At 39.9% G+C, this 26,103-nt stretch overlaps 1 protein-coding gene across 5 annotated transcripts in view; it reads right to left on the reverse strand.

Annotated features, from left to right (window-relative positions):
* Window positions 1-26,103, reverse strand: part of CSMD1 (CUB and Sushi multiple domains 1) — a 2,034,404-nt gene that overhangs the window by 123,217 nt on the left and 1,885,084 nt on the right. For all 5 annotated transcript variants that reach the window (XM_031669914.1, XM_031669913.1, XM_031669915.1 and 2 more), the window contains 2 exons: window positions 25,156-25,302; window positions 20,703-20,891 (listed from right to left, as the gene is read on the reverse strand). In XM_031669914.1, the coding sequence (XP_031525774.1) occupies window positions 20,703-20,891; window positions 25,156-25,302 (336 nt within the window). The remainder of the gene's footprint in view (window positions 1-20,702; window positions 20,892-25,155; window positions 25,303-26,103) is intronic.

Raw genomic sequence — 26,103 nt, forward strand, 5'->3', positions numbered from 1 at the left:
GAGATGACCAATTCTGATGATTGTACGGTAATGGAAACTCCAGGGAGAACAGAAAACTGAGCTACACAGAAAATTGGAAACTCTTATTTAAGCTCATTTCTCCACAATTCTTCTGGCCTCAAAAATGCATGGAATGAAGTGTCAGAGTTATTAACAGTTAATATGAAATTATTACTTGTAGTGTCTTTGGTCAGGCTAAGTAGGAGCTTCTAGTTAAGACAAGTTGATGGGTATAATTAAGTTGCTAATAAAGAGGTACAGACTGATGAAAATCCACAAAGGCTTTAAGAGGTTAATTAATTTATCATTCCTCCCTCAACCTCATCTGTTTTGCTCAGCCTGTGCCAGGTGCTAAGCCTGGGGCCTGGCACAGAACAGGAGGTCAACACAATCAGTCTGCAGAATGAATGGCCCCCACGTACACACCTCTTGACCTGTCTGAGAGCGTCAGCCAACAAGGTGCATGGCAATGTTATTCCCAGGCCCCACACGTGAGACAGGAGATACCATGATACTCTGTCTCTTATCGTGACATTTTTCCACCATTTCCACCATGTAGAAGTCATTACCAGGTGCTCTCAGTTCCTCTGTGCCTCAAATGCCCATCCTTTGACCTCGGTGCCTCCCCGCACTCCAAGCGTAGCCATCTCATCATAGTCCACTGTGGCTTCCTCACAGGCTCATGCTTCTTTCAAGTTGGAGAAGAGTATGTTGGTTTACTGAAGCAAGTCCCGTTTCACAAGCAGAAACATCAAATGATTTTCTCCAGGTCCACACAGACATTTAACAGTAAATTGAGAATCAGAATTTAAACCCCAGCACTCCTGATCCAAAGTGAGCTCAACTCTAATGTCACCATCCTTCTCACCATATTAATGTCTAATATATAATATATAAATATATAACATTGATCAACATTCTTTTTTTTTTTTTTTTTTTTCTTTTGAGACGGAGTCTCGCTCTGTCACCCAGGCTGGAGTGCAGTGGCCAGATCTCAGCTCACTGCAAGCTCCGCCTCCCGGGTTTATGCCATTCTCCTGCCTCAGCCTCCCGGGTAGCTGGGACTACAGGCGCCCGCCACCTCACCTGGCTAGTTTTTTGTATTTTTAGTAGAGACGGGGTTTCACTGTATTAGCCAGGATGGTCTTGATCTCCTGACCTCGTGATCCGCCCGTCCAGCCTCCCAAAGTGCTGGGATTACAGGCTTGAGCCACCGTGCCCGGCTGATCAACATTCTTCAATTAACATATAATAAAAATTTATATTCACTAATTAACTGGATTGTATATGAAATATACTATAATAAATGAGTGGTTTTAATAATTATAGTTTATATCAAATATTAATGTTGAATAATAATAATTTTACAACTTTATGGTTTCTATCCTTGGTTCCATGTGCTATAATTACCTAATTTATCTTACTGAATTCTCATACTAACAATATGAGTCAATATTGTTACCTTCCATTTTCAGGGGTCACTGTTGTCCAGAAATAATAGATGGTTTATCCAGAATTCATCTAGTAAGGGGTAGAGCCAGACTCTAATCCAAATGTCCAACGCTGAAGTGTATGTTCCTTCCCTATAGCACAATGGCTTTTTGTTGAAAAAATATTTCATGGTTTCCCTTTTCCTTTATATTTCTATCCAAAAGGGAAATCTCACTGCATGTGTCACTAATGCCTCAAATATTTCAGATTTTTCAAAATGGCTTGAACAGAGGTCCAAATGCTGTCTCAGGTAGTTTTCACCATTTCTTTCTGTGGTAATTTTCTTCTTGTCAGTTCTAAAAAATGTGAAAACTTTCTTCATAGATTTGCTCAGTGTTCTTTTTTCTTTTTTCTTTTTGCTTTATGTTCAATCCCACAGGCTTCAAAGAATATGTCACTTTTCCACCTAACATAATTTACTACTCACTTTTTGTAGAAAACCATGACTTTTATAGACCCTCCAAGACTCAGGGCTTCTAACAAAAAATCCCCAAACTTCACATCATGGAAACTAAGGAAAAGTCTGTTGCATTCTAAATCCCATTAATGATATAATATTAATAAATAAACACATGTGTGTATGTGTATTAGGCCATTCTTGCATTGCTATAAAGATATATCTAGACTGGGTAATTTATAAAGACATTTAGGTGGCTCACGTTTCTGCAGGCTGTACAGGAAACAAGGTGCTGGCATCTGCTTGGGTTCTGGGGAGGCCTTAGGAATCTTTCAATCATGGCAGAAGGCCAAGGGGGAGCAGGCGTCTCACACGGCCAGAACAGGAGTAAGACAGAGTTGAGGGGGAAGTGCCATACACTTTTAAATGACCAGATCTTGTGAGAACTCACTATCATGAAGATAGCACTAAGTTGTGAGGGGTCCACCCCCGTGATCCAAACATCTCCCATCAGACATTACCCCCAGCATCAGAGAGTAAAATTCAACATGAGATTTGGGCACGGATAAATATCCAAACTATATCATTTCTCCCCTGACCCCTCCCAATTCTCATATCCTTCTCATATTGCAAAATAAAATCATGTCTTCCCAACAGAAGCCCAAAGTCATAACTCATTCCAGTATTAAGTCTCATCTGAGACAAGGCAAGTCCCTTCCACTTACGAACTTGAAAAATAAAAAATAAGTTTGTAACTTCCAAGATACAATGGAGATATAGGTATTGGGTAAACTTTCCCATTCCAATAGGGAGAAATTGGCTGAGAGAAAGGGGCTGGTCTGGGCACAGGGGCTCACACCTGTAATCCCAGCACGTTGGAAGGCTGCGGTAGGTGGATCACAAGGTTGATCACAAGGTGGATCACAGCTCGAGACCAGCCTGGCCAATGTGGCGAACACTCTGTCTCTACTAAAAATACAAAAATTAGCCGGGCGTGGTGGTGGGTACCTGTAATCCCAGCTACTCGGGAGGCTGAGGCAGGAGAATCGCTTAAAACTGGAAAGTGGAGGTTGCAGTGAGCCAAGATCACACCACTGCACTCCAGCATGGGCAACAGAGCCAGATTCTGTCTGGAAAAAAAAAAAAAAAGAAAGAAAGAAAGAAAGAAAGAAAGGAAGGGGTTACATGCCCCATTCAAGTTTGACACCCAGCAGGGCAGTCAGTCAATCTGAAAGCTCCAAAATAACCTCATTTGACTCTGTCTTACATCCAGGGCTCATCACTACAAGGGCTGGTGTCCCAAGGCCTTGGGCAGCTTCACCTCTTTGGTTTTGCAGGGAGCAGCCCCCAGGGCTGCTCTCAGGAGCTGGAGTTTTGTGCCTGTGGCTTTTTCATGCTGAGGGGGCAAACTGCTTGTAGATCCACCATTCTCAGGGTCTGGAGGGCAGTGATCCCTCCTCACAGCTCCACTAAGCAGTGCCCCATTGGAGACTCTGTGTGAGGTTTCAACCCCACATTTCCCTTGGCACTGCCCTAGTAGAGGTTCTCTGTGAGCGCTCTGCACCTGCAACAGGCTTCTGCCTGGATGCCCAGGCTTTTTCATACATACTCCAAAATCTAGGTGGAGGCTATTAAGCATTCTTCATTCTTGCATTCTGTACACCTACAGGCTTAACACCACATGGAAGCTGTCAAGGCGTATGGCTTGCACCTTTTGGAACAGTGGCCTGAGCTGTACCTGGGCACTTTTGATTCGAAGATGGAGCCAGAACAGCAAGGATGTGGAAAGCAGTGTCCTGAGGATGCACAGGGCAGTAGGGCCCTGGGCCTGGCCCATGAAACCATCTTCTCCTTCTAGGATTCAGGGTCTGTGATGGGAGGGTCTGCCATGAAGTTCTCTGAAATACCTTCAAGGCCTTTTCCCCATTGTTTTGGAATATTAGCACTTGGCTCCCTTTCAGTCATGCAAATTTCTCTAACAAGTAGCTGCTCCACAGCCTTCTTGAATTCCTCTTCTGAAAAAGCTTTTTTCTTCCTCTGCCATGCAGCCAGGCTGCAAATTTTTTAAACTTTGGTGCATTGCTTCCTGTTTAAATATAAATTTCAACTTTAAGTCATTTATTTGCTCCCATATTTGAACATAGGCTGTATAAAGCAGGCAGATCACATCTGGAATGCTTTGCTGCTTCAGAATTTCTTCCACCAGATACCCTAACTCATTACTCTGAAGTTCAAAGTTCCACAGATCCCTAGGGAAGGGGCGCAATGCAGCCAAGCTCTTTGCTAACACATAACACACCTGACCTTTGCTCCTATTCCCAGTAAGTTTCTCATTTCCATCTGAGACCCCATCAGCCTGGTCTTCGTTGTTTGTATCACCATTAGCATTTTTGTCACAATTATTTACCCAGTCTCTAAGAAGTTACAAACTTTCCTTTATCACCCTTTCTTATGCTGAGGCTTCCAAACCCTCTCAACCTCTGTCTGCTACCCAGTTCCAAAGCTGCTTCAACATTTCCAGGTATCTTGATAGCAAGGCCCCACTCCTTGGTACCAATTTTCTGTATTAGGCAATTCTTGCATTGCTATAAAGCGATACCCAAGACTGGGTAATTTATAAGAAAACGAGGTTTAATTGGCTTATGGTTCTGTGGGCTTTATAGGAAGCATGGTGCTGGCATCTGTTCAGTTTCTGGGGAGGCCTGAGGGAGATTTTAATCATGGCAGAAGGCCAAGGGGGAATAAGTATGTCACACTGTCACATGGCCACAGCAGGAGCAAGAGGTGGGTGGGGGTGCCACATACCTAGATCTCAAAAACACTCATTATCATGAAGATAGCACCAAGCCATGAAGGATCCACCCCCATGATCCAAACACCTCTTTCCAGGCCCACCTCCAGCTTTGGGAATTACAATTCAACACGAGATTTGGGCAGGGACAAATATCTAAATCTAAACTATATTAGTATATATATAATTTCATGCTGAAAGGATCATTAAAATGTAAGTGGGAGTTGAACAGTGAGAACACATGGATACAGGGAGGGGAGCATCACACACTGGGGGACATCAGGGGGTGGGGAGCAAGAGGAAGGAAAGCATTAGGGCAAATACCTAATGCAACTAATGCATGCAGGGCTTAAAACCTAGATGGCAGGTTGACAGATGCAGCAAACCACCGTGGTACATGTATGCCTATGTAACAAATCTGCACGTTCTGCACATGTATCCCAGAACTTAAAGTAAAAAATAAAATAATAAAATGTATGTCTGACATACATTTTAAAAAATAAAACTCAAGCCATATACGCAACAGTAATTTTCAACCTGAAGTGGATTATTTCTCACATGATTTTCAGATTTAAAAATAAATGCAATATCCATTTTCCATTTGAATGGATAAGGCTTTTTGGAAAATGTGAGCAGAAAAACTCCCATTCATCGACACCATTACAGCCACCGATTCACCTGACATCAAAATAACCTAAATGCAGACATTCCATCTGAACTCTACTCCATGGATTCATTGCAAATATGCCATTTCATATATTAATAATTTGGTCACCAAACCTGTCCAGTTATGAAGGCAGCATCTATCTCAGAACAGTGCACCATGTGCACAAAATTGAAACTCCTGTGCCCCTCGGTTGATCTCTATTGTTTTACTCCCCATGACGCCTGGAAGCAGCCATTCCAGTAAATGAAATGCCCATGTATAATCCACTGGTCTATTAACAGAAAACAGGCACAGCAAATGATTTTCTGGATAATGTATTCCATACAATACTCGTATAAGTTATTTTTTAGAAGAAAATCAATGGTACCTCGAAAGGTTCAAGAGTAAGTGAATGGTAGAGAGTCTTGAGTCTCAGGGCATCTGAGATCACTTCTTCCGGAGTCCATGTCTGCACAAATTCAAACTATTACAATTAGAGGCTGAAAGTTTTGTTTCCAAGCTTTTACATGGAAGAGTCCAATTAATGATTTTCTCTATTAACCTGACCAAACTAGGAGTATGGAGCCGAAGAATATATCAAACCAATCCACAAAACAAATGCTGTGAACTAGAATCAACAACGAAGATTTTAACAATTATCACCCTCTAAAAAAGCATAGCTAAGAACAAGCTTCAGATTTTTTTTAAAAATCAGAGAATAAGTCAATATGCCAAGGATGTGCTATTTTAACGAATATTATGTTAATATGAACCAGAAAATGTTCCACCAAGCTTGTCATGTCATGGTCAAAATACTTTGAAGAGCACAATTCTTGGCGTAGGTGTTTATGTGCATGTGTGCCTGGGTTTCCAGCCCAAATTAAAGAGCTGTTGGAACACCCTCAGATGTTTCATTTGTGGGCCTCCTTTTAATAGTATCCCGATTTTAATTAGCACTAGGGAAGCAGATGTGGCAGAGAAACGATGCCAAGAATCTGAACTTTACATCTCCACTTGTAGTGAAGGCGTGAGAGCCTTCCATTTCAATGCGTAGCATCGTATTGGTTAGCACAACTTGCCGAATACCGGAATACTTATATATGTATATATATACATAGGTGTATGTGTGGTGCCCAGTTTTCAGTATTAATGGGAACATAAACATCGTGCTAATTCTGAGTAATGCAAAACCCAGTATTTGTCTTCAAGTGTTGGACAATATTAAGAATAGACAAAATTGGTTGTGAAAAATTTCCCCAGTCAACTCTTCTCCTAATGAAAAATTAAATCATAAAATTAATTTTTTCCACTCTTTTTTGTAAAAATGAAATGCAACTCTCACAAATTCCCAATGCTATTTCTTCAAGTTTGTTAAAATGATGCTAAAGTTCTTGAATAAATACAAAATTCCTATCATCTCTGATGAAAATTTTGCAAATAGAGTGAGGAAAAGGACTTGACTGCATTCGATATGAAAACATATTATTGTTATTTCAATTAAAGCACTATGGACTTGGCATAGGAAATCATGCATGTAAACAGAAAGAACAGAATGTCCAGAAATAGATATCCACCTACCAGATGATTTAATACAGAAAGTAGTTGGAATTTTAAATAAGTGAAAAAAAATTAGTGGGGAAAATAATTGCCCAGCAAAGTATTTAATAAATGACACTCAGATAACTGGGTAGCCATCTAAGAGGGTGACATCTTAAAACAGGATCAAACTGAGATCAACACAGATTCACTCTAGAATATGAAGCAAATACTTATGTGTATAAATGAAGCTACAGATTAGAAAATTAATAGCTTAATATATAAGTGAAATCATTCAAATTTTAGAAAAATAGATCAATTTTAACAGAAAATAGAAAGGACTTTTCTAGGCCACAGTTCACAAAGATTAAGATGTTTCCATTCATAGACTATAAAACACATTTGCAATACAGATGACTGACAAGTGGCTAATAAATTATTGTACAAAGAACTTTCAATAAAATTGAATAAGACCAAAGAAAAGTGGGAAAATCATGAGAACATGAACTTAAAAACAAATAAAATATAATAGTCAAGAAATTGCCAAAAAAAATAAAATTCTCTACTGAGTAATGATCAAATGAATGAAAATGGAAACAATGAGTGATTTTTTTGTTTCATTTTGACTGTCAGATGTGCAAGAATTAAAAAAGATTGGAAATTATGTTTTTTTATTGTAACATAAATTATTCCACACATAGAGGCCCCAGACAGCACCCATTTACTCCAACACGATTTCTGAAGGTCTGGTATGGGCGTGGCCTCACCCTGAGGCTGGCAGCAGGCTGCTTTCTCACCTGGAGGCACGGGAAGAATCCACTTGGAAGCTCACTCAGGTGGTGACAGAAATACGTTTCTTGCATTTGCACAGCTGAATGTTTCTTGACTGGCTGTGGGCTCTGAGCACCCGGAGGACCTGTGTTTCATGTCCTGTGTCTTTCTTCATCTTCCAAGTCAGCTACAAAGGCTCTCCCTCACATCCAGTCTCTCTCAGGCCTTCAGTCTCTGACCAGTAAGAACCCTGTCCCCAGAAGAGCCCGTCTGGTGAGGTTCCACAGTCTGAGCACATTCTCCCTTTCTGAAGAGCGTCTGTGCCAACAACATAACCTAATCACAGGAGGAGGGCCCACTGCACCCCAGGTCCACAGGGAGCAGTCTACCCAGGGCGTCCGTCATCCAGCCCCCTTTTAGAATGCTACCTTCACCACACTCCTTAAACACAGAAGCTTCCAGAAGCAAGCTATCACACCTGGAGTGGAGCAGCCTATTGGGATTACCTGAAGCTCAGTTTGACAAGATAACCCAATATGTCACCTGTTCATTTCCTGTATTTCACTTTCAAGAAATTTTATCCTGTGGCAATAAGTGGAAGAAAGTACAAAGATGTTTCTGAATGAATACACATGTCTGCATTTTATCTTAGTTAGAAGCGACATAACTGGTCGATGAAATTGCAATAAAGATACAAATAAATATTATAAAACAGAATTTTTGGCATTTTATTATAATTTTTGGATATAAAATAATGTTTATGCAATATCATGGAAAGTGTGATATCATTCAATTGATATAAAGACAGATTATAGATATAATAGATATGTTTACCGATATGGTTTGTATCTGTGTCCCCACTCTAATCTCACGTTAAATTGTAACTCTCAGTATTGGAGGTGGGGCCTGGAGGGAGGTGATTGGATCATGGGGCCGGACTTCTCATGAATGGCTTAGCATCAACCTCTTGGTGCTGTCCTCATAATAATGAGTGAGTTCTTGCAAGATCTGGTTGTTTACAAGTGTGTAACACCTCCCCTCTTGCTCTCTCTTGCTCCTACTTTTGCCAGGCGATGTGCCTGATCCCCCTTCACTCTCTGCCATGATTGGAAGCTTCCTGAGGCCTCCCCAGAAGCAGATGCTGCCATACTTCCTGTCCAGCCTGCGAAACTGAGCCAATGAAACCTCTTTTCTTTACAGCCTCAAGTATTTTTTTCTTTTACTTTTTTTTTTTTTTTTTTTTTTAGACAGAGTCTCGCTCTGTCACCGAGGCTGGAGTGGAGTGCAATGGCGTGATCTCGGCTCACCACAACCTCCTCCACCTCCTGAGTTCAAGCGATTCTCCTGCCTCAGCCTCCCGAGTAGCTGGGATTACAGGCATGCGCCACCACACCTGGCTAATTTTGTATTTTTAGTAGAGACAGGGTTTTTCCATGTTGGTCAGGCTGGTCTCAAACTCTCAACCTCAGGTGATCTGTCCACCTAGGCCTCCGAAAGTGCTGGGATTACAGGCACGAGCCACCATGCCAGGCCAGTCTCATGTATTTCTTTACAGGAAGAACAGCCTAATACATTTATAGAGGTATGTTAAAAACCTAATAGATTCACATCACTTTTGTGGGTTGCAGTTTATTTATTTTTTGTCCCTTCCTTTTATATTTCTGGACTACGTAAATGTATTTTAACCTGCAGACACATTAAGTAAGAAATACATTGGCCAGCCGTGGTGGCTCACGCCTGTAATCCCAGCACTTTGGGAGGCTGAGGCGGGCGGATCACAAGGTCAGGAGATCGAGACCATCCTGGCTAACACAGTAAAATCCTGTCTCTACTAAAAATACAAACAAATCAAAATAAAATAAAAAAAAAAATAGCCGGCCGTGGTGGCGGGCACCTGCAGTCCCACCGACTTGGGAGGTTGAGGCAGGAGAATGGCGTGAACCTGGGAGGCAGAGCTGGCAGTGAGCCGAGATTGCGCCACTGCACTCCAGCCTGGGCAACAGAAGACTCCATCTCAAAAAGAAAAAAGAAAAAAAAAAAAAAAAGAGGAAATACATTGTCATTTATTTTTAAAAGTTTGTGTCTGTATTCTTTTGCCGGGGCTGCCATAACACCACACCACGTAACAACAGAAATGCATTTTCTTACAGTCCTGGAGGCCGGAAGTCCCACAGCAGGTGTCTGCAGGGTTGGTTCTGCCTGAGCCTATCTCCTTGGTGTGTAGACGTCGTCTTCTCGTTGTGTCCCCGCATGGTCGCCCCTCTGTGCGCCTCTGCCTCTGCAGGCTGATTTCCTCTTCGTATGAGGACGCACATTGGATTAGGGTTCACCCTAATGACTTTAACTCGATCACCTCTGTAAAGACCCTCTCTCCAAATAAGTCCCGTTCTAAGGTACTGGCAGTTAGGACTCTAACATACGTTTTTTGAGGGGACTCAATTGAACCCATGACACCAGGTAGCAGGCGGAGCCTCCAGACTGTCTATCTCCGGTGCCACTGCCCAGTCACAGGGCTCTGTGGCTCTGCTATGCCAGAGATGCTCCAATTGCTGGAAGATATTCACCTAACTGCTCTCACTATTTTTAAAAGTTGAAGACCGCACCACCGCTGGCCTAATTTCAAGCTGTTTCCTCCCAGCAACACTGTTTATGTTAGAAACCTCATGAAAGAAAGGACTGGTGAGATGGTTGAGCCACATTCATTTCTCCATAAATTCATATTGATGACAATTGTGACCCAGGCTTTGTGCAAAATGCTGGAGATCCGAAGATACAGCAGAATCTCTGCCTTTTCTTTAAGAAGCATGTTGTCTCATATGGGTATATGATTTTTTAGATTGAGGTTACATGTGCCTTTTGTTACGTGGAAATACTACATAATGGAGGAGATTGGGCTTCTAGTGTACTCATCACCTGAGTAGCGAACATTGTATCCAACAGGCAACCCTCACCCCCGGCTCACCATCCTTCCTCCCTCCCTGTTTTTGGAGTCCTAAGTGTCGATTCTTTCCATCCTATATCCATGTGTGCCCAGGTATGTGTTAAACCCATGCACATTAGGTACCTGCATCTCTGGTGTTTTTGTGCAAGCAGAGACTCCAGACTTCCTGGAGCCTGCCAAATCAGAATTGCGCAGGGCTGGGAGTCAGGAATTCATTTTTTAAACTTTGCAAGGTAAGAACCACTGGTCAAGGAGGACTGGACAGCAACACAAATATGAAACTAAAGTAAGAAATGCCAAAACATGGACAAAGGCCACAGTGGGTACCTAGGCACCCCAAGACACAGCAGACTGCCTGGGAGCTGAGCCCTGAAATGAGAAGATGAGAAGCAACTCCTTACCTCGATAACAGTGCATCAAAGGTGGGAAAACAGGCAAAGCGCACACTGTCTGCATCCATGTGGTCTATGTGGACATAAACACCTGCCTTCCAGCCTCAGGTGGGAAAACAGGCAAAGCGCCCACTGTCTGCATCCATGTGGTCTACATGGACATAAACACCTGCCTTCCAGCCTCAGGGCAAAGCACTCATTCTCCCTGTGATGGTCTCTGGGCAGGAACCCCATCCTGGCTGGCAGGTCCAGCCACCTCCAGCATGTAGTAGTCACTTCCTTTGAATTGTTCGCTTGTTTTTCCTGTCTCAGCTACCTCCACTTTAAGCATTTAGAAAGCCAACTTCCCCAGGAGCCCGAGGCTTACGCCTGCATGCCCATCAGGGTCTTACCCACTGCAGCCCCCATCCAGGCTTGCCTATACATTTTCCTCCACAGCTGCTCTTCTTTCTGCCAGGGACTGACATTTCTAAACTATCACTTTCACAGGTAGAGGCTGCTGCTGTGCCTCTTCAATGAAAGACCGTAACCTATCCTTCAGTGTCAGCTGGCATCTTAAACTGCACACAGGGGCTTCACTATCTTTACTCCTCTTTGCCTTCTACTGATTTAGGAGCTGTCATTTTCAAAGTTCCTCCTGCTGGAGTGGAAACTTCTGGGCTGACTTTTTCATCTCCACTTCCCATTTGCCTCTGTTTGCCTTATCCTCACACGCTCTCTTTGTTTGCTTTTTGAAATATTTTGAGTATTCAATGTCAGGTGTATTTCTCCATGCGAAGCACATTAAACTCCATTATAGTATTTTTAAAGTGTGTGAGATATATAGTTGATCTCTACTAGCCACTCTTATGCACAGGACCCTTGATTATTTTATGAAATATTATTACTTTGCATATTTTGTACGGTTCCTTGTGCAGAAAGGTCAAGGTCTTCCTATCACTACTACTATTATACAAAATTACCCTTTCTGCACATTTCCACTGACTACAATACTGCTTTTATTATTAACCACATTTCACACATAGTTAGAATATGTGAAGTTTTGGGATGCTCAGTGTGTGCTAAACATGGACAGAGGAAATGCATTCTGTAATTGAATGAATAAACATGCTGGGTTTTAGCACACGGTAGAGGAAAATTATATGTCCTCAGTAAAATGCCTGACATACGATTTGCAAACTGCAGAAAATCAAACTGATATTGGTGGCACTGGAATCTGCATTTCAGTCTGATTTTGGAAGATTACTTTGATCCGGGGTTGGCAGACTATGGCCTGCAGGTCAAAACCAGCCTGCAGCCTGTGTTTGTACAGCTCGCAAGATAAAAATGGCTCTTACATTGTTTTCTTAATTATGAAACATTTACAGACAAAGAATATGCCATCGAGACTGCAGATGACCCCCAAAGACTGAAGGTCTACCTGGCCCTTTACAGGAAAAGATAATCAATGCCTGATTTCCGCTACCATGAACAAGAAGGGAAATGTGTTACCAGCTTAGTTACCTAAACATTGCTGACTTGCCATTCAACAACACTTCGCTTGACAGCCAACCAACAGGTTTACACCAAAAGCCTTCCTGGGTGCAAATATGTCTGACTGCATGAGAATTCCTTTTTTGTTGGGCTCCTGTTCTTACCTGGCAGTATGATAAAGGTTTCATGCCAACATTTGCGTTTAATCTTTCAACCCAGGTGGGGGAGCACCTTCACGCCCATTTGCAAATAAAGAAGTTCAGTGAAGTCACTTGCCCTGTCCAGGGTCACGCAGCCAGAAAATGCTGGGGATGGGAGGAACCCATCACTCAATTGCGGGAGCCTGACTGTACAACTGCACAGTGCTGTACCCAAGCACTCCTTTCGAATCCCGCAAGAATGTATGAGGTAGATTTAAGCAAGGGCAAATGGGATAAACCTCATTTCACAATATGCTTGATGGGAGTTGGCCAGTTTGAGCTATATGGACTGTGTGGATTCACATTCTGATAATTTACAGTCTGACTGACATAATGCCTACAACCTATTCTGATTGTAGGCATGATAGCATACATACACATACATACCATAGCATGTGATTTGACATTTAGGCACATAAGCATACACACACACATATATCATAGTATGTGATTTGACATTTAAAATCCCAGAAATTTCTATTTAAGTTTCTAATGAAATCTAAATGTCTAGAAATCTTGTATTAATATCACAAAACAGAGGAGGAGATTGATAATGAAATAGAAGCAAATAGATATGCATATAAAAAATCAAGATAAAAGTCTCAACTACCTATGCTCTTTATGTTCATAAGTGAAGGATTGTAAGATTTACAAAATACCTCAATTAATTCATTCATACCAGGTCTCCTAACATATCCTCCTAACATTTGACAGTGATGTTGTTTAAAAAATTTTGTACAAAGTAAAAGGAGTTTCCTCTGAGAGACGCCCTCTCTGTGGGTAAACACCATGTTTAGGGGGTGAATGCATGGTATAATGGAAATCCCTTAGATTTTGGAATCTGAAAGGCTGCAGCTTAAATCCCACCTGAGATAATTAGGCTTTTTTTTTTTTTTTTTCTGTAACATTGTCTGTGAGCGACAGCATCTATGAGGGTTGAAGAGATACACACGGACATATATCCATGTGCGTCCTCTGTCCCCTCCACCCACCTCTTTGCGTCCTTTGCCATGCTATGTATAAGCAGAACACAGGCAGCTATCTCAATCTAAAAGTTCTGGCTTTAAAAACAGAAACTGAATCACGGAATTTGTGAGAATGATTGCTTTTTGTCCTCTTTACTGGCTGCAAAACGCTAGCAAATCATAAATAAACAATAGACAAACTCCACTCCAAGCAAAAGCCACAGCTGAGAGAAGGCTCTGAGAACCAGACCTTGAAAGTAAATAGCTGTCTGGGAGTTGCTCCCTCTGTGACCAGGGAACTTGAAAGCAGTGCGCTCCGACGCGCCAGTTTAACTGGATCTTTGAGATAACACAGAAAATTTCAGTTCTAATTCAGGCTTCTCCTCAAGATGAATAAGATTAGTGTGCTGATAATGGAAACAGCTGCTTGGCAGAGTTTCTTACTTTAAGGCAGGAAATGAAGCCTGAGGACAGAAGAGCTGCCTGGCTTTATCAAGGACGATAAAAACCAACACAGATTTTCAGAGAGAAATAATTTAAAAGGTCAGGCGAAGTGAGAAAAACAACCTGGAATTCCCTGAAACCAATAAAATGCATCTTGCCGGCCCCATCTTCTCACTGACAGACGATCGGTAATGAAACTTTTATTTGCTGAATCCACAAGCTAATTGCCAGCCGGCAAGGGTCTCGGGAAGAGCTCTGTCGGGGTTGTGGCCTGGATTCTGCCACTTTGAACCCCACAATTCGGGATGGGTTTGGAGAGGGTGCCTCCCAAATCCCCTTCCAGACCTAACAATCGTAACTCGCATGCATGTCATATTTGAAGGCTTATCCTATATTATTTATTTAATCCTCTCAGTAATTCTGGGATGTAGATATCCAAATCTCTATTTTACATGGCCGAAAGCAGGCTTAGAGAGATCAGGGCTCCCTGGCCTTCCGGGGGCTAATTTTGAAGGGGATGACCCTCACGATGTATCCTCTGATTTCAAATCCGAGTAATTTTTCTCTAAAAAATTTGATGCATCTATAATATCACTGGCAAAAAAGTGAATTAAAATAGAAGAGAACAAAAACAAATTCGAAATAATTTTTAAAGGGAAAAATATTCTCAAATACGTATCTTAGAAAATCATGGCTTAGTGATTTTCCAAATTTAAAATGTTTACCAAATGGCTACAAGGGGCAGGGCATTTTGCTCGGGTCCGAGGGGCACAGTGGCATTCACATGGTTTGTAAGATCAGTAGTTGGGGGGCCTAAAAGAGAATGAGCTCAATATTCTAGGTTTGATCTTGCTCATTTGTTAAAAGGCAACCGTTACATTTTAGTAACCATTTGGATATATTATTCTAGACATTTTTGTAAAGGAGATGAATGAATGTCCTTTATGCATTCAGGAAGTTTATAAATTGTATTTATTTTATGTAAGAATAAACGGACTGCTTTTCAAATCATTGAGAAAAAAATATAATGTCAACTCAAGGATAACTGTAATATTAAACAGATCAATACAGATTTTAAGTTCCCAATGCCCCAAAGAGATATTTGCCGTTTTTAAAAATTATTTTTCCTTTTTTACAGTTTTCAAATAAATAACTACGATGACCTTTAAGTTGGATGTGAAAGTCTTAAAATATTTTAACATTTGCTTCTGTAATTACATTCCCAATTATCTCAACAACCTTCTATATGATTTATTGCAGGATTTATAACCACTTTTGACCAAATGTGAGATGCTGTCAGAGTCTAAACTGTTATTTATTTTGCGGTAGAGCTGCCTAGTTTGAAATGCATCACAGCAGATAGTCTTTCTGTAATTAAAATTTTATTCATTTGAATTGGTCCTTATAAAACTTACAAAGTCAAATATGATAAAGCAAATGAAGCACCCAGTAACTAATTTAAAATCCACTGGCTCATTACTGGTAATTTTCAAAACTCCATCTTTTCTTAGCCTCAGACTCACTACTGGGGACAGCTTGCCCCCTGGACCTGAGCACAAATGTCAAAATCAATTTCGTGAAGCCTCCTTTCCCTCACGTGGCCCTTATTTCAGTGAGTGGTACCAAATACTCCCAGCAATCAAGCCCTCCACCAACATATGTCATTCCAGAATTATCTCTTCCTTTTCACCTGCTTTCAGGAGAGACTGCGGACTCTGTTTCCTAAGTATTTTCAATATCTGTTTTCAGGCAAAACTTGTTTCTCACTGTATTTCCAGAAGTCTTCATATCCCTCAAACACACATTGCTACAACCCACTGAGTACTCGTGATTCCAGACAGGATTCACGCCAATCATTCGTGATGCCACTGAAAGATCAAGCTCTCTAAAATGCAGATGGGATTGTGTCTCTTTTGCTCTTTAGTGGAGTCTCATCGAGCAAGGACAGAAGGTGAAAGCCACATAAATATGCAGCTGAGATTCTCCACGGGCTGCTCCTGCCCATTTCTCCAGCCCCTCGTCCTCCACCACGTCCCCTTCACATTCCAGCTCAGATATCCCATCAGAGAAAACTATCCTGGACCTTCTGCACTGCCCCCGCTGGATGACCATCCATTCCTGCTGACTATCATATTGAATTGTACTTACTAGTTTATAAGACTCTCTGCCTCCGGACTAGCAGAGTCGTAAGAGCTGGGAATATTTTTTATTCACCTTGGTACCTGCCTGCAGCGCCTAACTCAGAACTAAGTTTGAATTGAAAAGAAAATAGGCATAACTTCCTTAATACTTGTATGAGGCTTCAGACCCACAGCAACAACCTTAATCTACAAAAACAGACACATAGCTAACATCGCTTTGCCTGTATTTGAAGTAATACAAAACGAAATATGTCAAGAAATTATGTAAAATATATACCCTCTCCATAAACATAGCCCTTGTAGCTACTTTTATTTTGGACAGTGTGCTTGAGGCCTAGAGGCTTCAGATGTAAAACCTGTAACTTCATCCCTACAGATGTGCTACGTGGAGATTCTCATGTCCCAGCTTTATATTGAATGTGAACATCTGTGGGAAAAATAAAATCATGAAAGACTTCTGAGCTGATTTGAGTGCCGATGATGTGGTGATGTATTAATTTAGCTGGGGTTTTTGAAAATTGTTTTTCCTATGTGGAGTTTCAAACACTTTAAAGAAAGAGCTCACCTAGTCTTTTATTTCATATTTCATTTTTATTTTATTCATTTTTATTTCATAATTATGAATTGTCAGCAATTCAGGATCACATAAATGGTGACAATTCTTCCATATATATTAACTGTCTTTAAACAAAAACGCTAGTTTTTTAAAAAAAAGACAGAACATGTCTTCAGTTATCTTAGAACTGAAAATAAAATTCTCTAAGTGTCATATATCTCTGCTTGTAAATTAAAATTACTAATTAAGATTCCGAGAACCAAATAGAAAATAAGGTTCCCTTAATGTTTCATTTTTAACACCGGAGGAAAAGAGCAATACATCGATGATAATCAGAGTGTCTTCTTCTTTTTAAAGTGTTTCAGCCTCAAAATAACTTTTTGAATCTATGATTTAAAAAAATTTTTCTGATTACATATATTTTTGAGGCAGTCATCAAAGGGTCCTATTTGCATATCACTAAGGATGTTGCTTAATCTGTTATACACAGCCAAATGTGCAACTCTATATTCCAGGTCATGCTGTCCATCCACGGTGACAGTTACCATCATTTACAATTTTTGTTTGTTTGTTTTTGGTCGCATTCTGTCTCCCAGGCTGGAGTGCAGTGGCATGAGGTCAGTTTACTGCAGCCTCTGCCTCCTGCCTGGGCTCAAGTCATCCCTCCACCTCAGCCTCCCAAGTAGCTGGGACTACAGGTGCACACCACATCTGGCTAATGTTTCTACTTCTTGTAGAGACAGGGTTTCACCACGTTGCCCAGGCTGGCCTGAACTCCTGTGTTCAAGTAATCCACCCACCCACCTTAGCCTCCCACAGTTGCTGGGATTAGAGGTGTCAGCCACTGTACCCAGCCTAGAATTCTATTTTTCATTATTAGACTGTGAGTCCCTTGGAAGAAAACAAATCTTGTTGTTGTTATTTCCCCATGGGTCAGCACACACAACTGCTCAACATACCTGTCAGTGGATGGGAGAAGGTTTCTAGTATAATCCACAACACACCATGTGCAATTTGCCGAAGAAACGCAGCTGAAAACCCACAAAGTCTCTTTCTAACTGTCATATGAGGCCACAGTGTGTCTACAACTTAGGGAAGTATATACAGTATGTAAAAGATCTGCATTCTAAGGCTGGGCACAGTGGTGCAAACCTGTAATCCCAGCATATTGGGAGGCTGAGGCAGGTGGATCAACTGAGGTCATGAATTCAAGACCAGTCTGAGCAAAATGGTGAAACCCCAATTCTACTAAATACAAAAAATTAGCCAGGTATGGTGGCAGGTGCCTGTAATCCCAGCTACTTGAGAGGCTGAGGCAGGAGAATTGCTTGAACCCAGGTGGCAGAGGTTGCAGTGAGCCGAGATCACGCCATTGCACTCCAGCCTGGGCAACAAGAGCGAAACTCCATCTCAAAAAAAAAAAAAAACAAAACACACATTCTAAAAGTAACAGAAGGAAAATGTAGGCTAAACCAAATAAAATCTCCCTTTGTTGCACACTGCAAAAATCACACATTTATATTTTACATTAAATTTAGTGAAATCAACTGTAATAATTCTTTAAGCATAAGCAAAAGACTGTCGGGTTATAAATTGCCAATGTATGTTGTACAACCTTATGCTGTTTAAAATTTTATAATTCCTTCTCAGTGGCCTTTATCCAGAGAATCATTATATTTACTCTTTATTTGAAAGGTTTAATTTCGTTTTAAAAATGATAAAAATGCTTATTTAATTTTACCACACAACTTTAAGGTTCAAAAAATTCTACTTTATGCTAATTTTTTGTTTAAAGCATTATAGTCTATATATAATGAAAATAGTTTTATATTATAATTAAAATGCTATTTTACACAAATTATAAATATCTACAAGGTGACTCTTGCACAGGAAATGAATTTAAATGCTTAAAATATAGATTCTTTCAGAATTGGTATTTGCAAGATTCTATTTTAAGTATCATTTCTTCTGGCAAGAAACAATTCCACTTTAACACTGGTCAGGCTCACAGAAAGACTGAATTCTAGACCAACGTTTTTATGATTATGAAGTCCTTTCACCTTCATGTGCTTCAGTTTCAAATACACAAAAATAAGTAGTTCAACTAGATTGCTTTTAAGATCCCTCCAAGTGAAAAGGTCAACATGTATGAAGAGAAAAACAAAACCATATTGACTCCTGGGTTAACAGAAAGGTTAACAGGAAGTGTAGAAAGTCACAAGTCTGTTTTTGAAAAATGATACTTCTTAAATATTTTATAATTTGAGAACAAAGTCATGTAAGTTATTTATTGCCAAGAACAAATCTGAAGGAAGATACTCTAACTCTTCTTCTAAAATGTGGTGCGCATTCTAGCATCCCCCACACACAAAGCCATTGCCTCTCTGCCATGTTCCACTCAAAGAAGAGATTCCCTGATCATGTTCCCACAAATTCCTTGGCCACAGCTGCAAAGATGTCAGAAGAGCCTCGTTTACTGTGTGCACTATTGGTATTTCTGAATCATTTAACTTAGCATTAAATAGTTCTGCTGGGGGAGGCCATGGGAGAAGAAGAAAGAAGTCAAGACTTATCCCAAAGCTATATATTTGACATCCTTTAACGCTTCTCAACCATTCACCGAAACAGCAAGCCATGTCTCCACCTCGTAAACCGTTTCCAGAACTCCTTGCTTAACAATCAGAAAGACGGACTGGCATGTGCCTGGCGTCACCCGAGTCCCTTTGGGACATGAAGGTCCCTCTCCGTACTCCTTTGTGCTTAGGCCTGGAGAGCACATTCTCCTTAGGCTCTATTTTGACTCTAGAGGGCAGGAAATGACTTCAGGAATTTCTGCCCATTCCACCAACTCCCTTTCCTGTGTCCAGGTTGCCACTGGGGTTGTGACTCTGTCATTAGCATTCTGTTTCCAGTGCCAGTGGGGCAGAGACCATGGCGTGTTCTCTGAGCTGAAGTTGGGTCTCTTCAGCAATAGATTCTATGACTCTGTTCTATAAACAGAGTCACAGAACATTTAAAGCAAATGAGAAATATGTCTTCTTCTAAAAGAAAAAGTATTTTTGTAAAGAAAAAAAATCATCATTCTAATCATTGCTAATGAAGTAAGCTGCTTGAATCTATCTCTATGTTTATTTTACATTAAATAAGAATTTTTAGAGGTAAAACATAAACAATACAGGCTAAGTGTCTGATCAACTTCTCATAGTCAAAGGAACCTACAGTAAGTGTGATAAGTATAAGTATCTATTACTGTCTCACAAGCAATACCAGAAAATCTAATATCTAATGAAAATGAGAAAAAAGAGAGCCAATATGAGCTTCCACTCATATATCATAATTAGCTTTCAAAGACTAATATAATTCATTATGAATATAAACCTTGATAAGACAAAACTATGAAAATTTCATGACTTCAAAGCCTTCAATTAAAATTAAAATGCCTTATTTGAAAACCTGGTTTTTATGCACATGATAGATAAAATACAAAAAAAAAGGCATGAAATATTGAAATCAACTTTAACAAGCCCTAGATTTAAATAGCAAAACAAAATCAAATACAGAGCTTATGGCTCAAAGAATGAGTTTTTAAACTAAAATAAGGACAATGAGTTTTTCAGAAATTAATGTTTTAAAATTGATACAGCGGTAAAGAAAAATTATTTTGAATCTTAAATCGGATGACACAGTGTTTTACTTCAAGAGGAAGTACAAGTAAGTGTTAGAATAAGTTGACCCTGGATCTAGTGAATGTCCAACCCTTCTCCAAATTCAGGCTACCCAACTACATGTCAGGAAAGTTTACATGGCCAGTGGAAGGCTTAATTCGTATTGTTATAAGACAACACTCAATTTTTCCTTACCTTTTATCCTTAGTTAGCATTTCACTTATTTTCAGAGAGTGATTAAATTGAAAGTAATACACAGGAAACAAGGCTGGAGATGAAAATGCATTTCTTACCCTGGCAGAGGGGCATGAGGGAGTCCCACTGGTACATGCCAAGTGGGTTTCGTCTACAGGTTGCGTTGCTGTGGCCGATCATTCGGTATCCAGGCTTGCAAAAATAATGCACTTTGCTTCCGACCGCTCCTGCAGTCCTGTTTAGAATACCCCCATTCTTCAGGGGGTGGGTCAGACTGCAGTAAGGTGCTGTGGGCAGACAGACACACACACAAATAAGTGAACAAGCAAACAAATGGCCAATGCCATTGCCTTGGCGAGATAAACGAACGCCTTCTGATTTCCAAACAGTAGGAAATGAGCACCAGTAGGTAAGTTTGTTCTAAAGAGCATTCCAAAACTCGAGAGTCAAGAGGCAAGTCTCTTACGCGAAGTTGAGATCACCTGCAGCTGTGAGTCAGTGTGAAGCTGGGATCCTGACTATTGTGAGAAACATCAGGAGTATCCAATCTTCTGGCTTCCCTGGGCCACACATAAAATACACTAACACTAATGATAGCTGAGGAGCTATAAAAGAAACTGCAGAAAAATCTTATCACATTTTAAGAAAGCTTACAAATTTGTGTTGGGCTGCATTCAAAGTCATCCTGGGCCGCATGCAGCCCGTGGGCTGCAGGTTGGACAAGTTTGGTCTAGAAGGATCATTTTGAAAGACCTCACTCACCTCTCTAAAGCAGGTTACTTTCTTAAGTAAGCACATCTGTCACCAGGATAAAAGTGATAGGGTACTGCACAAGGCATCATCTTTGAAACAAAAATATTCTCCATTTTTTTTAAGTATTGTTAAAACAGAGAAAGTAGAAATATAAAACATGCTCTTAATCAAGGCCATTAACTTTTTTCCTTGTTGCTGTTGAGTGAAACTTCTGGACTGTACAATGACGTAGATTTTAACCTTCTTTTTTAATATATGGGATTTGAATGAAATCTTCGAAGAAAATGCATTCTCTTGAGTCAATAACAATCTCACAATAGTTTTAATCATCCCCCTTTATAAGGAGACGTTTTAGAACCAGAGGCGGGCGTTTGTGAAAATAATAGTCCCACTCACACAGAATGTCACATTTCTACGGCTAAAAGTCTCTGCATCTTATTTACACATTTAGACAAAGAAACCTGCTTCATTCGCACAAGGCGAGGTCACAACTGCACAAGGTGAGGTCACTACTGCACAAAATCCTAGGAACTCACTTCAGATGAATTTAAACAATACAACAGAGAAAGTTGTTAAGAACTGGGAACCTTGGTTTCTTTTTAAAGAAGAGGATTTTAGATCTTCCACTTCCCTCTGGGGCTTCCATGTAAAAGCACACACATGCAGGTCTGAATGCCTGGCGTTGCTCCTTTCCTTGGAAATATATTCAGAAGAAACTTTCTGAAGGTTTTCTATCATAGTGGTGCCCAGAAGCAACATCTACGTGTCTGGCCCCAGTTGTCAGCCGCGTTCCTGAGAGAAGTGTCCTCAGAGAATATTCTCAGCTGGGTGAGCCTCTGAAGTACCATTTCATTTTTACAACGGGCTGATTTTTCTTAAGTGAAAATCCACTATCATAAGAATCTCTTGATTCACTCCATTGGCCCTACCATCTTCTACTTTCAGTTGTTTCTAGACCAAATTTTTCTCAGTTTTGAATGAACCAAAATACTTAGTTTAGACCAAGTAGGAGTACAATCAGGCACCCTGAATTACCAATGCCTTGGAACCACTGTGCTAGCCAAAAAAAACAAAAACAAACAAACAAAAAAACAAGTTAATAAATTAGAAAGAACAATCAGACTGTAGATTCCTCTCCAAAGTCATAGATAAGTTAAATAAAGTCTGCAGGAAGTGAGACCATGAGGTTTATGGTCTCACTGTGCTTTATGACACAGCTCCATCCGTTAAGAGATATAATTTGCAGGATGAGCATCTAACTCTACAGATTCCAATAAGGTTCCATTTTTGTTTACTGTGTTTCTTCTATTGCCAGGCTCTCAAAATATCTCTTCTTTCCTAACTGACTTAGAATAAGACACGAAGGGCCCCGCAGGGGAAATCATAGCACAGAATACAAAGAGACTGGAGCACGGGCCCTGCCGGCCCAACTCCTGGCTGTGGGAAGAGGAATTCAGAGGAGCCAGGGCCCGGTCCTTCCACTCTGCTGGTGCAGCCTTGGAAAAGCCAGGATATAGAATGAAAAGTCAAATGGGTACCCAGGGTGAGAGAAGACTGGGAGAGGTGGATACTCTGGAATTTCGGGGTGAACGCCAAACCAGTCTGTATTTTCAACCTGCCCAATACAGAAGCTTTCATTTGCTTCTGGTAGCACTGAAAGGGCATTGTTAATTCAGCCTGCCCTTAGCACAGTGTATGGAATTGTCCAGAACCACAGTTCGACAGGCATTTCTTTGTCTTTTTTAACTCAGATTTCAATTACAGTGATCCATTATATTGCTTTCATGCCTGAATGATCAACAGTTTTAAGTGCATACGGCAAATACATGTTGGGGATGCAATGAGTGGTCATGTGACCATATTATGGGCTAGAGTTCCCTTGCCCACATCTTAATATTTTAGGGACACGTTCATTTAATCAATGCTCAAAAATTACTGGTGCTGACCTAGCAGAGATCACCGAGTCACCAACTCTAAGTAAAAAGCTGTGAGATAGATAGATAAGAAATTTGTTATATTCACATACGACACACACCTGTTTGTCTATCTGTCTCTCTGTCTCTCTGTCACTCTCTCCCTCTCTTCACTTAAACAACACAAAATTGTGTAGTCTTCTTCTCCCAAAATAGTTTAACAATGAGGCTTTTCTTGTGGTATGACAACAGATGAAAATACTTTTTGAAAGACACAGAGATCACTCTTCTCACAATTGAAGGTATAATCATATCACCAGGCTACTAAGAATTTCTCTTCAGGTAAAACAGGATAAATTATGTTCATCATAATTTTCTCTGTGCTGACCATGTTTGCACACTGGAAAAATTCAAACACCTTTAGGAGTCTGACTATTTTTTGGAACGAGGAGTTTGCTGAATGCAAATCCCATCATTGCACCAATGTCTTTGTAGCAAAGCTCTGTGTATAGTTTACTAAATCTTCCAGAGGAAGAATGTCTGAATTTCATGCCTGTTATCCTCATATCAAGGGCCTTTCAAAATCTTGAAGCTTTTTACCATTTTATACGTCTACCAACTAGAGTGAGCTGAAACCTTCTTCTTAAAGCTGTTGTTTTTAAGACTGTTTCCTGTTTTTCCCTTTGGATGCTCCTAGTCCCTAAAGACGTAAAACACCAACACAGGAATAAACGATCCTCCGTCAGCACACGCTGTCCACTTCCCATACACAGTGAGCATCTTTCACGGGAAAACATAACTTGAAAGTTGTCAAGCATATTGTTGAGTGAGATTTTGAGAAATATTTAGATTTTCTGCTTAGTAATTGAAATGTGCTCAGGAATGAAGAGCCTGCCAACTGCTTCTGTAGGAAAGTTTAAAGACTGCTGTGGTCAGATCACATTGACGATTGTATACAGGATTTAATGTCTAATAAATATATTGACTGATTTAATCAATTTGTTATTAATTGATTTAGTTAATATAAATCACTGCTGGCAGAGAATGATTAAAGTATATAGAGAAAGGACAAAATAATTTACATTTTGATAAGGAAATATATATATTAAACATATACTTATTATGTACATGCTTATTTGTACGAATATATGCATGTACATATATGTGGTGTGAATCATACATAAAGAGACCTGCAGATAGAAAGACATAACTATTAATAGAAAGAGATTATCATCACTTATGCAATTAATAGAAATACAATTATCTTTTCCTGTTTGTTTCCTTACCATTTAAACAAATTTTAAAATTAATTTTGATTATATTAGTTTATCTTTTGGAAAATGTCTTTGCTTTCTATGATATGAATTTCAACAGTTTGTAATTTTAACAACCAAATTCTAAATAATAAGCAACAAATTTCCTAATGTAGTTTAGAGGAATCATTCAGAATAATTCCCCATCATATATTTCTATTGTAGTTAATTCTTAATCTTTAAGAAATAGGATTATATTGTAAATTTCTTTTTTTTTTTTTTTTGTGAGACGGAGTCTCACTCTGTCCCCCAGGCTGGAGTGCAGTGGTGCGATCTCGGCTCACTGCAAGCTTCGTCTCCCGGGTTCATGCCATTCTCCTGCCTCAGCCTCCTGAGTAGCTGGGACTACAGGCGCCCGCCACCACGCCTGGCTAATTTTTTTGTATATTTAGTAGAGACGGAGTTTCACCATGTTAGCCAGGCTCGTGATCCACCCACCTCGGCCTCCCAAACTGCTGGGATTACAGGTGTGAGCCATCGCGCCCGGCCATATTGTAAATTTCTATTTAAATTGTTTTATTCAATGAAAATCACCTGTTTTAAAATACTTTCATATAAAATCTAAACCTCACCTGCATAGCGAATCTTGAATCCTTTCTTACTGGTGGCATGGTCAGTGGACCAGCGGAGGTATAACTGATTACTCCTGCTTGTAAAATTTGATTGTTCAGTATGATTCCCACTTAAGACTACCAGGAGAGGACTTTGCCCAGAAGAACCTAAGTGAAACAGAAAAACAAAAACATTCAGAGATGAGTGAGCACCTACAAAATGCATACTAGGTTTAGCTTTTGATTACAGTAGAGTCTACGTGTTCAATCAGACATTATTATTCCAAAAGGGGACAACAAATTCCAAATGACTATAGTGACAGATGTATTTTCTGATAAAAATAAGACAATAATCTACAAAAATAATTTCAGGTGCATATGCTATTAATGGCATCATATTTAAATGAGCTTTGTCTATAAAACAGCAGTAACTGAAAAAAATGAAAGTAATATGTATTGTGGTTAGTATTTACAACATCACACTTATACCGGAAAATAGAAACTTTCATGTAATACTAGTGGAAGTATAAAGTAGTAGAATCATTTTGGAGGGCTATTTGGTAATATCCAGTAAAACTGAAGGTTCAATTATATTTCTATGAACCCTAGCACATGTGTGCAAGTATTATTTATATAGTGAACATGTGTATTCTAGCACGATTTCTCATGGTAAATTTTAGATCAAACTAGTAATTTGGAGTTTTAAAAAAGAATTGAAGATTCCATGAAAAACAATTAGATTCACACAGCATTAAAATTAACAAACTAGCTATACACATATCCACATAAGTAATTCTTAATATAACAGATTATTACTAAAAATATATATTTAGAGATAAATATAATAGGATAACAATTACATAAAAAATAAAAAATGCGACATATAAAATGTGTACGTGTAGATGATAGAGAAATAGTTATAAAACATGCATAACCATGACCCATACAACTCCAGCTTCAGAATACTAA

This window comes from Papio anubis, chromosome 8, assembly GCF_008728515.1.
Source record: "Papio anubis isolate 15944 chromosome 8, Panubis1.0, whole genome shotgun sequence".
Taxonomy (NCBI): Eukaryota; Metazoa; Chordata; class Mammalia; order Primates; family Cercopithecidae; genus Papio; species Papio anubis.